The sequence below is a fragment of the Scyliorhinus canicula genome, chromosome 6 (assembly GCF_902713615.1).
Source record: "Scyliorhinus canicula chromosome 6, sScyCan1.1, whole genome shotgun sequence".
NCBI lineage: Eukaryota > Metazoa > Chordata > Chondrichthyes > Carcharhiniformes > Scyliorhinidae > Scyliorhinus > Scyliorhinus canicula.
This window is the reverse complement of record NC_052151.1, coordinates 224,554,516-224,567,662: the sequence shown is the minus strand read 5'-3', so window position 1 is coordinate 224,567,662 and position 13,147 is coordinate 224,554,516. Positions and strand designations below refer to the sequence as shown.

The following is a 13,147-nucleotide window of genomic DNA, read 5'->3' as shown; positions in this document are numbered from 1 at the left end:
TTAAAGATGCCAAATAAGTGCGGGTTTTACCATGTTGAAGGTTCAGTGGAAATGTAAACTGCAGCTGAGTGGCAGCTCCTCACTGGAGCTGCTGATGTGAATCTGTTTGAGAATGGCAGTGTTTCCGTCCTTCACCCGTCCTCCTCTTGTGTTGTTTTTCCAGAAAAAGTTCGCAATGATCTTTAATTTCATCAGTGCAGTCGCAGGAGCTCTTGCAGCCGTGATTTACATCATATCGACCATGATGTCCAGAGCAGGCACCGCCATTTATATCTCAGTGAGTCCGGCCCTCCATTGCTGGCCTTTAAGATCACACATTGCAGCATTTTATTTAAGCCCAGTGTTCCCAAAGCTTTTCCTGCTGTCAGTCCATTACAAAGCTTCACATTTGGTGCAACCCCAGAGTGAGAATTGGAGGGGATGTGGAGGGGAGAGAGTTGTTGAGCAGGGTTGAGGATTAAACAGCGGGGATGAAGGCGCATGAAACCAACAAAGACACTGGTCATTTTGTATGCTGCACTGGCGCCAGCAAACGAGCTTAGAGCTCATTGGAACAGGCCACAGCCACTGAAAAAATTGTGTACATGTAAAGGGACCTTACAGCCATCCCCCTGGACTGTACAATCTGTGTCTCCACTGCACAGCCATGGAGGTCGTGACTCCAATTTCCTTGTCCCGTGAACCCACCGGGGGAGGCAACCTATAATTTGGGAACCCCCTCATTTCACGATCCTACTATGAACTATTGATCCATGGAATGTATACATCTTCCTTCAGTGATCTTACTGTCTGTGCCTGATGTCTCTGTCTCATGGTGAAATTGTTAGTATCACGCGACGCAAGCCTAGGAGAGGTCCAGGCTCCATCCCTGGCCCCTTTATCATTCTGGCTGTCAAAACCAGGCAGCGTTCCTTGTGCATCTTGGGGCATTATTCGGTGGGGCCACGCCTCCCTGAATATCTCTTCAGAATTTTCACCCTGTTAGGCGGCAAGGGAGGGTGTTCCTAGGGATGGGAAGAATCAGGGAGTTGACATACATGTCGCTGGGCTAGTAATCCAGAGACCCAAGCTAATGGCTCGCAGGACATGGGTTCAAATCCCACTGAGGCAACTGGTGGAATTTCAATTGTTGATAAATCGAGAATTGAAAGTTAGTCTCTGCAATGGTGACCGTAAAACCATCATTGAGTGTCGCAAAAGCCCACCTGGCTCACACTCGATGTGAGAAAACAGAGAGGGAAATATCAGTGTCAAAGAACAGTAAGAAGTCTTACAACACCAGGTTAAAGTCCAACAGGTTTGTTTCAAACACGAGCTTTCCAGTCACCTCTCCAGTCACCTGAAGAAGGAGCTGCGCTCCGAAAGCTCGTGTTTGAAACAAACCTGTCGGACTTTAACCTGGTGTTGTAAGACTTCTTACTGTGCTCACCCCAGTCCAACGCCGGCAGCTCCACATCTTTGTCAAAGAAGGGGAACTTGGAAGGAATGAGGATGGAGTTGATCAAAGTAGACTGGTCAGAGAGATTAGTGGAGAAGATAGATGAGCAGCGGCTGACATTTCGGGAGATCATTTCTGACTCCAGCAACATCCCAATTAAGGGGAAGAAGAGCCACCGTGGGTAACCCAGGACGTTGAGGAGGGTGATAAGTTGAAAGTGGAAACATATACGATGGCAAAGGTCAGTGGTAGGTGCGAAGAGTGGGAGAGATTCAGAATGCAGCAAAAATGGATGAAAAAAATATTCAGGAAGCAGGAAATCAACTGAGGGAACGCTAGCGAGAAATATAAAAACAGACAAAAGAGCTTTTTTAAATACATTGAAGGGAACAGAAAAGAAAAGCATTGGCCCCTTCGAGAATGAAACTGGGGATGTTACCAAGGGGATTAAGGAAATGGCAGAGGAGTTAAATCGATGTTTTGCATCCCAGAAATAGTTCACAGTACAGGAGAGGAAGTAAATGCAATCACCTTCACCAGAGAATTAGATTTAGACAAACTAATAGGCTGATAAGTCCCCTGACCCTGATGGTTTACACCCCAGGATCATAAAGGAGGTAGTTGCAGAGATCATGGATGTCATTTTCCAAAAATGCTTGGATTCTGGGATGATGTGGAGATGCCGGCGTTGGACTGGGGCGAGCACAGTAAGAAGTCTGACAAGGTTAAAGTCCAACAGGTTTGTTTCAAACACGAGCTTTCGGAGCACTGCTCCTTCCTCAGGTGAAGGAAGAAGGAAGGTGCAGTGCTCCGAAAGCTAGTGTTTGAAACAAACCTGTTGGACTTTAACCTGGTGTAAGACTTCTTACTGGATTTTGGAACTGTGCGGAAAGCAAACTGCCAACGTGGTCCCCTTGATCAAAAGGGAAGGAGGCAAAATGGTGGAAACTACAATCCAGTGTGTCTAAATTCAGTGAATGGAAAAATATTCAAATCAATTATTCAGGAGAGAATAGTGTTTAGAAAGTCATAATCTAATCAAACGGAGTCAGTAAGGTTTCATGAAGGGGAAACCATGGGCGGGATTCTCTCACCCCGGAGCCGGGCCGGAGACTCGCCGGGGCCGGCGCGAATCACGCCCCGACGCCGGTCCGCCGATTCTCCGGTGATTCACGGTCCGGGATGGCCGAGTGGTCACGCTGAAAAAGCCTCGTCCCGCCGGCGCCGTTCACACCTGCTCTTACCCGGCGGGACCTCGCCGTGGATACGTCCGGGAGCGGCCTGGTAGGGTAGGAGGGGAATCCGACCCCAGGTGGGGCCTCTGCGGGCCGGCCTCTCCGGTTGGGGGCCTCTTTTGTTCAGCGCCAACCCCTGTAGCCCTACGCCATGTTGCATCGGGGCCGGCGCGGAGAAGGGAGACACTGCACATACACAACAATCGCGCCGATCCCACTGCACATGAGCGTCTTGGCGCCGGCCCCAACTGCGCATGCGCAGACCTGCGGCGCCCATCTGACGCCGGGGATCGGCAGCTGGAGCGGCGTGGGTCGCTCCAGTGCCGGGCTGGCCCCCTATAGCGGTCAGAATCACTGCTCCTGAGGCCACGTTGGTGCCGTCGAGAAACGCGACGGCGTTTACGACGGCGTCAACACAGCCTCAGGATCAGAGAATCCCGCCCCATGTCTTGACAAATTTACCAGAGTTCTTTGAGGAGGTGTCAGCCAGGGTAGATATAGGAGAACCAGTCGATGTTGTATATTCGGATTTTCAAAGGGTATTTCATAAGGTGCCACGCAAAATGCTGCTACGCAAGATAGGAACTCACGATATTGGCTGGAATATGCTGCCATGGATAGGGGATTGGCTACCTCACAGTGATAAGTGGGGGTCTGTCTGAGGTTGGAGGTCATGGGGAGGCAAATGGAATGCTTGCGTTTATTTCAAGGGGCTGGAGTATAGAAGTAAAGAGGTGTTTCTGCAACTGTACAGCGTACTGGTGAGGACTCATTTAGAATACGGGATACAGTTTTGGGCCTGTTATTTGAGGAAAGCTATATTATCATTGGAGGCAGCACAGAGGAGGTTTACTGGGATGATCTGGGGAATGAGGGACTGCTATTTGAGGAAAGATTAAAACAGGTTGGGTCTGTACTGCTTGGAGTTCAGGAGAATGAGAGGTGATACGGCGGAAACGTATAAGATTCTTCGAGGGGTTTACAGGGTCAATGTTGGGAGGATGTGGCCACTCCTGGGAGAGTGTAGGGCCAGAGGGCAGAGTCGCAGAATCAGGGGGCGGCTCATTTCACACAGAGTTGAGGAAGAATCTCTTCTCTCAGAGAGTAGTGAACCTCGGGAATGCTTCACCCCGGGAAGCTCTGGAGATCGAATCCTTGAACACTTTGAAAGCTGAGATCAATGGTTTGTAGCCAGTCGGGGAGTTAAGGGTTACGGAGAGAAGGCAGGAAGTGGACTGAGTGAGTGTTACATCAGCCGTGATCTTATTAAACAGCGGAGCAGGCCCAAAGAGCTGAACGGCCTCCTGTTCCTGTTTGTTACTGTCCCCTCTCATGTCCATCTTTGCCCAGCCTGGATTACTTGTGACTTCAGACCTACAGCAATGTGGTTGAGCTCTGAGCTCTCCTCTGAAATGGCCCAGCAAGCACGGGATGTAAGCGTCGATGGCTAGGCCAGTAATCATTGCCCACCCCAAATTGCCTTGGAGAAGTTTAAAGGCAATTAGCAGTGGGCAACAAATGGTAAAAATGTCTAGAGACCATGAAAGAATTAAAACCCAAAACGTTCTTGCAACCCCAGGGGCTGAGATCGCCTGACCTGATCACCGGAGACAGTCGATGTCTGCTCATGTCTGACATTGCTTTGATTTGGGGTTTTTTTTTTTGGCTAGCCCACACTATACTTGAGGCGAATGGGATCAAGGGTTATGGGGGAAAGCAGGATTAAGCTATTGAGTTGGACAATCAGCTATGGCCGTGACGAATGGCGGAGCAGGCTCAAAGAGCCTCCTCCTGCTCCTATCTTCTATGTGGAACCAAGGTGAGTGGACGGTGTTGGGCTACAGGTCAGCCATGATCGCGTTAAATGGCAGAGGAACAGAGCGAGGCTTCCTGGTGCTCCGGGCTCAGGGGTATAACTCTGCCTTGTTCATTTTCAGTTCAATCTAATTCCACTTGCGTGTCGTCCGGCTGAAACGCCAAAGTAGATTTTTGTTCCACCAGTTCTGTGTGACTGACTGATGCTATTTTGTCTTTCCACATCCCATAACAGCGAGCACCTATGCTTATATTGGTTCTGCTTTTTCTATACTGTGTGGTGGAGCTTATTATAGCTCTCCTATGTGGCATCATCCTCTGCAAAAACGTAAGTAGACACTGGGTAACAGCCGCTTGACTGTAAAGAGAGGGGTGCGGTGTGGAAACGGAGGGAGGTGCAGCGTAGATGGCCCAGAATTAAACCTGGATACCAAGGGTTAAATTATTAGGAGAGATTCTTGTAACAACAATTGCATTCTATTAAATTTAGAAGATTAAGGAGTGATTTGATGATATTAAGGAGAACAGATCGGAATGGATCTCAGACTCAAGGGACAATCCTTTAAAACAGATGAGCAGGAATTTCTTTAGCCAGAGGGTGGTGAATCTGTGGAACTCTTTGCCGCAGAAGGCAGTGGAGGCTAAATCACTGAGTGTCTTTAAGACAGAGATAGATGTTCTTGATTAATAAGGGGATCAGGGGTTATGGGGAGAAGGCAGGAGAATGGGGATGAGAAAAATATCAGCCATGATTGAATGGCGGAGCAGACTTGATGGGCCGAGTGGCCTAATTCTGCTCCTATGTCTTATGGTCTTATGAAACACTGGTTGGGGAGTTTAGGACTATGGGGATATTGGTTAACAATTCGAGCCAGGCCCTCCAGAACGGAATAAATAAAACGGAAATGCTCAGCAAGTCCAGCAGCATCTGTGGGGACAGAAGCTGAGTTAGCATTTCAGCTAGATGACCGTTCACCAGAACTAGAATGAAACCGGACTCTTGATAATCAACGATCGCAGACCTGAAATGTTCGATCTTGCCCTCCCCCACGGATGCTGCTGGGCCTTTGGAATGTCTCCAGCATTTTCTTTTTTCTGCATCTGCAGAATTCTGCTTTGGTTTTAGGAATGGAATTAGCAAAAGCGTCTTCTCACCGAAGGTGCGGAAAACTCTTCTGCAAATGGCAATTGATGATGGGAGCAATTGGTGATTTGAAATCTGAGCTTGATAGATTGCAGTTCTTCAGAAGGTGTTATAAGGGATGTGGGGTGAAGGCGTATATTAGGTCTCAGATCAGCCACGATCTTGGTGCACGGCGCTGCAGGCTCGAGGGGTTATAGCTGCTGGCTATCCCTGTATAAAGCCTTTCACATTTACATTAGCAAATCTCGTGAACCTTTTTTCGTCAATTGGGACTTGGCAGGTGCGATACGCAGAGGTGGTTCGGTGAAGGAGTAAAGACAGAGGTACTCGTCCCAGGAAGGGAAGATCTCCCACTTATTCAGCACCTTTCACAACCCCAGGGGTGCTGCTGTGTTGGACATGCCACCTTTTGGAAGGGGCTCTAAAGTGTGACCCCCGTTTGCCCCTTCACAACACTGTTGAAAAAAGAGCAGGGGAATTAACCCCGGTGTCCAATATTATTGATCTGATCTTCCAGCATTAAACACAGATCATCTCTGGTCACCATCATGTTGTCTGTGGGAGCTTTCTGTGCACAAATTGGCTGCTGTCTTTCCCATCATTCCATCTGTTTAAAGCTGCATTGGTGGTGGATTGAGGACTCATCAGCTTTCTGAGCTGGTGAAAGGTGGTGTTAAAGTGGAAGTTATTTTTCCACAGTTTAAGATTGGAGATGGTAGGATAACTGACATTGAAGCGTTTTAAGAATTTGAGCATCCTTTTGTTTTTTTTGAAAAAGACACCAGATGAAAGAGTGTCTTCCTCTTTGGCTTTCTGGCAGTGGGTTAAATGTGCTTATACTGCCATCAATTCACGACACGGTGGCAAAGTGATTAGCACTGCTGCCTCACAGCGCCAGGGACCTGGGTTCAACTCCAGCCTCGGATAACCGTCTGGAGTTTACACATTCTCATCGTGCCTGCGTGGGTTTCCTCCAACAATCCAAAGGTGTACATGTTAGGTGGATTGGCTATGTTAAATTGTCCCTTAGTACCCAAAGATGTACAGGTTAGGGTGGATTGGCCGTGCTAAATTGTCCCTCAGTGTCCAAAGATGTGCAGGTTGGGTGGATTGGCCGTGTTAAATTGTCCCTTAGTGTCCAAAGATGTACAGGTTAGGTGGATTGGCCGTGTTAAATTGTCCCTTAGTGTCCAAAGATGTACAGGTTAGGGTGGATTGGCCGTGTTAAATTGTCCCTTCGTGTCCAAAGATGTACAGGTTAGGTAGATTGGCATGTTAAATTGTCCCTTCGTGTCCAAAGATGTACAGGTTAGGTGGATTGGCCGTGTTAAATTGTCCCTTAGTGTCCAAAGATGTACAGGTTAGTTGCATTGGCCGTGTTAAATTGTCCCTTAGTGTCCAAAGATGTACAGGTTGGGTGGATTGGCCGTGTTAAATTGTCCCTTAGTGTCCAAAGATGTACAGGTTAGGTGGATTGGCCGTGTTAAATTGTCCCTTAGTGTCCAAAGATGTACAGGTTAGTTGGATTGGCTGTGTTAAATTGTCCCTTAGTGTCCAAAGATGTACAGGTTAGGTGGGTTGGCCGTGTTAAATTGTCCCTTAGTGTCCAAAGATGTACAGGTTAGGTGGATTGGCCGTGTTAAATTGTCCCTTAGTGTCCAAAGATGTGCAGGTTAGGTGGGTTGGCCGTGTTAAATTGTCCCTTAGTGTCCAAAGATGTACAGGTTAGGTGGGTTAGCCGTGTTAAATTGTCCCTTAGTGTCCAAAGATGTACAGGTTAGGTGGATTGGCCGTGTTAAATTGTCCCTTAGTGTCCAAAGATGTACAGGTTAGGTGGGTTGGCCGTGTTAAATTGTCCCTTAGTGTCCAAAGATGTACAGGTTAGGTGGATTGGCCGTGTTAAATTGTCCCTTAGTGTCCAAAGATGTGCAGGTTAGGTGGATTGGCCATGTTAAATTGTCCCTTAGTGTCCAATGATGTGCAGGTTAGGTGGATTAGCCGTGTTAAATTGTCCCTTAGTGTCCAAAGATGTGCAGGTTAGGTGGATTGGCTGTGTTAAATTGTCCCTTAGTGTCCAAAGATGTACAGGTTGGGTGGATTGGCCGTGTTAAATTGTCACAGTGTCCAAAGATGTGCAGGTTAGGTGGATTGGCCATGTTAAAGTGTCCCTTAGTGTCCAAAGATGTGCAGGTTGGGTGGATTAGCCGTGTTAAATTGTCCCTTAGTGTCCAAAGATGTGCAGGTTAGGTGGATTGGCTGTGTTAAATTGTCCCTTAGTGTCCAAAGATGTACAGGTTGGGTGGATTAGCCGTGTTAAATTGTCCCTTAGTGTCCAAAGATGTACAGGTTAGGGTGGATTGGCCGTGTTAAATTGTCCCTTAGTGTCCAAAGATGTACAGGGTAGGTGGATTGGCCGTGTTAAATTGTCCCTTAGTGTCCAAAGATGTACAGGTTAGAACATAGAACAGTACAGCACAGAACAGGCCCTTCGGCCCTCAATGTTGTGCCGAGCAATGATCACCCTACTTAGAACATACTTAAACCCACATAACCCGTATACCCGTAACCCAACAATCCCAACATTAACCTTACACTACGGGCAATTTAGCATGGCCAATCCACCTAACCTGCACATCTTTGGACTGTGGGAGGAAACCGGAGCACCCGGAGGAAACCCACGCACACACGGGGAGGACGTGCAGACTCCACACAGACAGTGACCCAGCCGGGAATCGAACCTGGGACCCTGGAGCTGTGAAGCATTGATGCTAACCACCATGCTACCGTGAGGCCCCAGGTTAGGTGGATTGGCCGTGTTAAATTGTCCCTTAGTGTCCAAAGATGTGCAGGTTAGGGTGGGGGAGTAGGCCTAGGTAGGGTGCTCTTTCAGAGGATCAGAGTAGACTCGCCTCCTGCACTGTTGGATTTCTATTCTAATTCACTTAAAAAAAGACTCCAGGCACCGTTCTGATCCAAGGCAGTGAGCAGGCCGAGGGCAGGTGAATCTGGTGAGGTAATTAGCTGCGAGTTTAGAAGCTGCCACGAACCAGGGGAAGATATGATGCACGAAATGATATTTCATTTACTTTGTCAATCCGCTCGATTGGTGGCAGAACTGAGAGAATGAACTCGTCAGGAACGAGGCTGGGGGTTCCTTTCATCAGAAAACTGAGGGCTGATCTGATAAGATAATGAAAGGGGTCAAGAAGGCAGATGTGTTCAAGACTAGGGGTGCGGGGTTTCGTCAGTATCCGACGGTCATTAATCAATCCAATCGGAGAATTCAGGAGAAAATCCTTGACCCAGAGAGTGGGGAGAATGTAGAACTCACTCCTAGAGAGGTTGAGTGAATCGTGTTGATGCATTTATATGGAAGTTGCATAAACACATTAGGAAGAAAAGAGTAGGATATGATGATGGGCGGCAGGGTCGCACAGCGGTTAGCACTGTTGCTTCACAGCTCCAGGGTCCCAGGTTCGATTCCCGGCTTGGGTCACTGTCTGTTCGGAGTCTGCACGTTCTCCTCGTGTCTGCGTGGGTTTCCTCCGGGTGCTCCGGTTTCCTCCCACAAGTCCCGAAAGATGTGCTTGTTTGGTAAATTGGACATTTTGAATTCTCCCTCTGTGTACCCGAACAGGCGCCGGAATGTGGCGACGAGGGGATTTTCACAGTAACTTCATTGCAGTGTTAATGTCAGCCTACTTGTGACAATAAAGACTGTTATGGAGCGTGTCGCGTCTTTTCGTCCGACGTCACTTCGTCCAACGACACTTCGTCCACGTCTTTTGGTCCAACGTCTTTTTGTCCGCCCGTCTTTTGGTCCAACGTCACTTCGTCCAATTATCCAATTACAAATTAACTCCGTATAAAACCATTTAATTAATAAAATGCAAGTACAATACAGCAAGTGAATTTAGTTGCTAAAATGCAAGTAAAATGCAAGTTGAAAAATGCAGTTTAAAAATCTAAAAATGCAGTTTAAAAATCTAAAAGTTTACTAATTACTTCAAATTCCCGAAATTACTTAAAATTGATGTAAATTGTAAGCAACATTCCTCAAGAAATCAATTTTTGTTGTAGAATCATATTCAACGACCAATCTTTTGAGGCGTTCAGTTATTTTCTTATATCGCGTACATGAAGTCGACTGATCTCCCTGAAGAATTTGAGCCTTTTTGCCTATTATGAACCCTTCCTCTTCCTTCACAGTTTTGATTAACCTCCAGATATTCAAATGAGCCCCACCCGCCGAACGCTTTATGGCAGAATGAAACCCCTCAGCAGCATTATTTGTTCTCGGTAGATCTTGTAGAACACGCTGATTAACATTCCATACAGCTGTCGGGAATGTAGGTGTTTCTCTCCTTCGTGTGGCACCACGTCCTCTCACAATGCCTATGTAAGTCAAGTCGAAGTAAACGATGAATTCAGCAGGTATTTCTTCATCGTCTATCAAATCTTCATAAGCCTCTTCGACATCTTCAATGAGGAGGAAAGCTAATGCTGAAAAACATCGAATTTTAAGACAGAATCAGAGTCTGTATTGTATTTTTCTTTGAGGCCTAAATCGGTAATTTTTCGAAACACAGATTGGTTCAAATGAAACAAACATGCCACGACAGATGAATTAAGGAATGATGAATTAATTGCCTTGTGAACTGCAACTTCGAAATCTGCCATGATATCAATCGGATCTGCATTAGGTTGCATAATTTTCAATTGGTCAAAGAATAATTCGTATGTCTGCTTCCTTTTATTCGGCAGTAATGCAAAGACCCGTGGAAAACTGCTTCCTTTAACTTGTACATGAATGCAGAACAGTTGAAACCACTGTTGTGGCACAATCTTGAATGTCCCATCACATGCCCAATGACGATATGATGCTAAATCCTGAAGAGCACTTTCTGATGCGAATACTAGTAAGCGCTGTTGATCCTCGGCGCCCGAATCGTATCTCAGAAACTGTTCGCCATTGTCAAGTCTACAATATTTGTCAGGTATTTCAAAACCGTGTCTAGCCGCTGGATTAGCGGGAAATCCAGAATTTTTTTGTCGGCACCTTTGAATAGTTCTTGAGACGATGGGCAACCTAGGAAGTTGAGAGCAGGTATTTTCTGATAGCTGCGTAAACTTGGCCGCTAGTATGCTACGCGAACTTGCTGCTATGTTTTCCACTGCTTCATGCTTTATTTCTGCAACTGCTTTTCTAGCATTTAACGAATCAACATCAGCTGGATGAAGGTGCTCATTAGAGAAATAAATAATTTTCGGCTCATTGTTTTCCGTTACCGTGTGAACCCGCACTGAACACAGCCTTCTTTTCTCACATCTCCAGTTTTCTTTTCCTAGGTTTGGACTGCTCGAATAAAAATCGTAGATATAGTTATTTCCATCAGCTACTTTCCTTTTACTCTTCGTTGACACAATGAACTTTGCCATTTCGGGATGGGCGAATTAAGAAAGAGAACGATAATATCTATCCTTTAACGAGGCTCGTTAAAGGAAAGAGAATGATAATAACTATCCTTTAACGAGGCTCGTTAAAGGAAAGGGACCGGTAATAAAAATCCTTTATTGCATAAAAAGTTAATATGTGGAGTGGAGTGCTAAAAGTTACAAAAAGTCAAGTTACAAAAAGTCTTAGACAAAAAAAATTATTAGTAAACTTTTAGATTTTTTAACTGCATTTTTAGATATTTAAACTGCATTTTTCAACTTGCATTTTACTTGCATTTTATCAATTACTTGCATTTTAGCAACTAAATTCACTTGCTGTATTGTACTTGCATTTTATCAATTGAATGGTTTTATACGGAGTTAATTTGTAATTGGATAATTGGACGAAGTGACGTTGGACCAAAAGACGGGCGGACAAAAAGACGTTGGACCAAAAGACGTGGACGAAGTGTCGTTGGACGAAATGACGTCGGACGAAAAGACATAGCACCGTTATGGAGAGGGGGTGGGAGCAGAGGAGATGGGCCGAACAGCCTGCTGGGGCATTGAAGGGAGGCGTGCTGAACCCTCCACCCCAGGATTGGGTCCAAGAGCACGCCACCAGTAGATAGATGGGGCCACAGTTCCCATTGTGAAGATCAGGCATATTTAACTATCAGGATGGACTCTGAGTTGTACATGGTGCTAATTCGCAGCTTGTACTTTTTAAACAGTGATGAAGAAGCAGGATGCTCGAGTTTCGATGCCAGGGCACAGAAGGATAAATCAATCACATGCACAGTTGCTTTACTCAGCTTGTGGGAGCTGGATTTTAAAAATACTCGGGAGACTCGCTGTAGAAATTCCTGGTCCTTTAACTCAGCAATATCAGAAAATGGCCTTTAATGCTAAAAGTGTTTGTACCCCTGCTGAGCAAGGAGATGCTCTGTATATATTTAAATATTAAAGTTACATGTATGGAGATATCACAATATGGTTTGTCTGTTTAATTCAAGGAGGGTAACGGTCATACTATTAAAGTCACACGTTTCATGTGACTGAAAGTATCTTTTATTTACTGGCGATCTTTGTCTGATATACAGAATCCACAGCACAGAAACAGTCCTCACATCCCAGTCACTTCATTTAACCTGCTCTGTAAATCCTTTCTCCTCCATTAATTTAAGGAACTTCACTTTAAAAGCAACCGTCACATCAACCACTCTCGAGGAAGCAAGTTCCATCTTTCCTCGAAGATCCCAGATGGATTGATCAGTGACAATATTGTATGTATGACCCTCTAGTCTGGCCTCACTCGCAAGCGGAAAGATCTTCTCTATGTCTGCCTTATCAAACCCTTTCACGCTTTTAAATCTCTCCATGTGGAAGAACCTGATCACACAGTGAGCGGTTACAATCTGCGAGGGAGAGGGTGGTGCAGGCTTTCACAAAAAGAATTGAACAATTATCCGAGAGATAAAGAATTTGCAGAAACGGGCAAGTGTGAAAATGCAGAGAGGGTAGTGGAACTCAATGAGCTTCTCAAACAGAGAGAGCTGTCTGGGACACATGGGGCAGCAATGGCCTTCATCAGTGATGTGAGTATTCTATTAGGACATCCTGAGTCTGATCATTTCCAGCAAAATATGATAACTGGAAATATGCACAGCTCTCCAGGTATCATTTGGACCTCAGAACTATGTACAGTAACTAATCCCAGTGAGATACAGAGACAGGAACTGTGCACAGTGACTCCCAGTGTGATACAGAGACAGGAACTGTGCACAGTAACTCCCAGTGTGATACAGAGACAGGAACTGTGCACAGTAACTAATCCCAGTGAGATACAGAGACAGGAACTGTGCACAGTGACTCCCAGTGTGATACAGAGACAGGAACTGTGCACAGTAACTAATCCCAGTGAGATACAGAGTCAGGAACTATGCACAGTGACTCCCAGTGTGATACAGAGACAGGAACTGTGCACAGTGACTCCCAGTGTGATACAGATACCGGAACTGTGCACAGTGACTCCCAGTGCGATACAGAGACGGGAACTGTGCACAGTGACTCCCAGTG

General features: G+C 46.1%; 1 protein-coding gene across 4 annotated transcripts in view; it reads left to right on the top strand.

The window, feature by feature from the left end:
- Positions 1-12,060, top strand: part of LOC119967899 (B-lymphocyte antigen CD20-like) — a 44,612-nt gene extending 32,552 nt beyond the window's left edge. For 3 of the 4 annotated variants that reach the window (XM_038800996.1, XM_038800995.1, XM_038800994.1), the window contains 3 exons: positions 164-277; positions 4,724-4,816; positions 11,803-12,060. In XM_038800996.1, coding sequence (XP_038656924.1) covers positions 164-277; positions 4,724-4,816; positions 11,803-11,805 — 210 coding nt within the window. In that variant the 3' untranslated portion in view covers positions 11,806-12,060. The remainder of the gene's footprint in view (positions 1-163; positions 278-4,723; positions 4,817-11,802) is intronic. The other variant, XM_038800997.1, reaches the window with a different exon arrangement.
- The last annotated feature ends 1,087 nt before the right edge of the window (positions 12,061-13,147 follow it).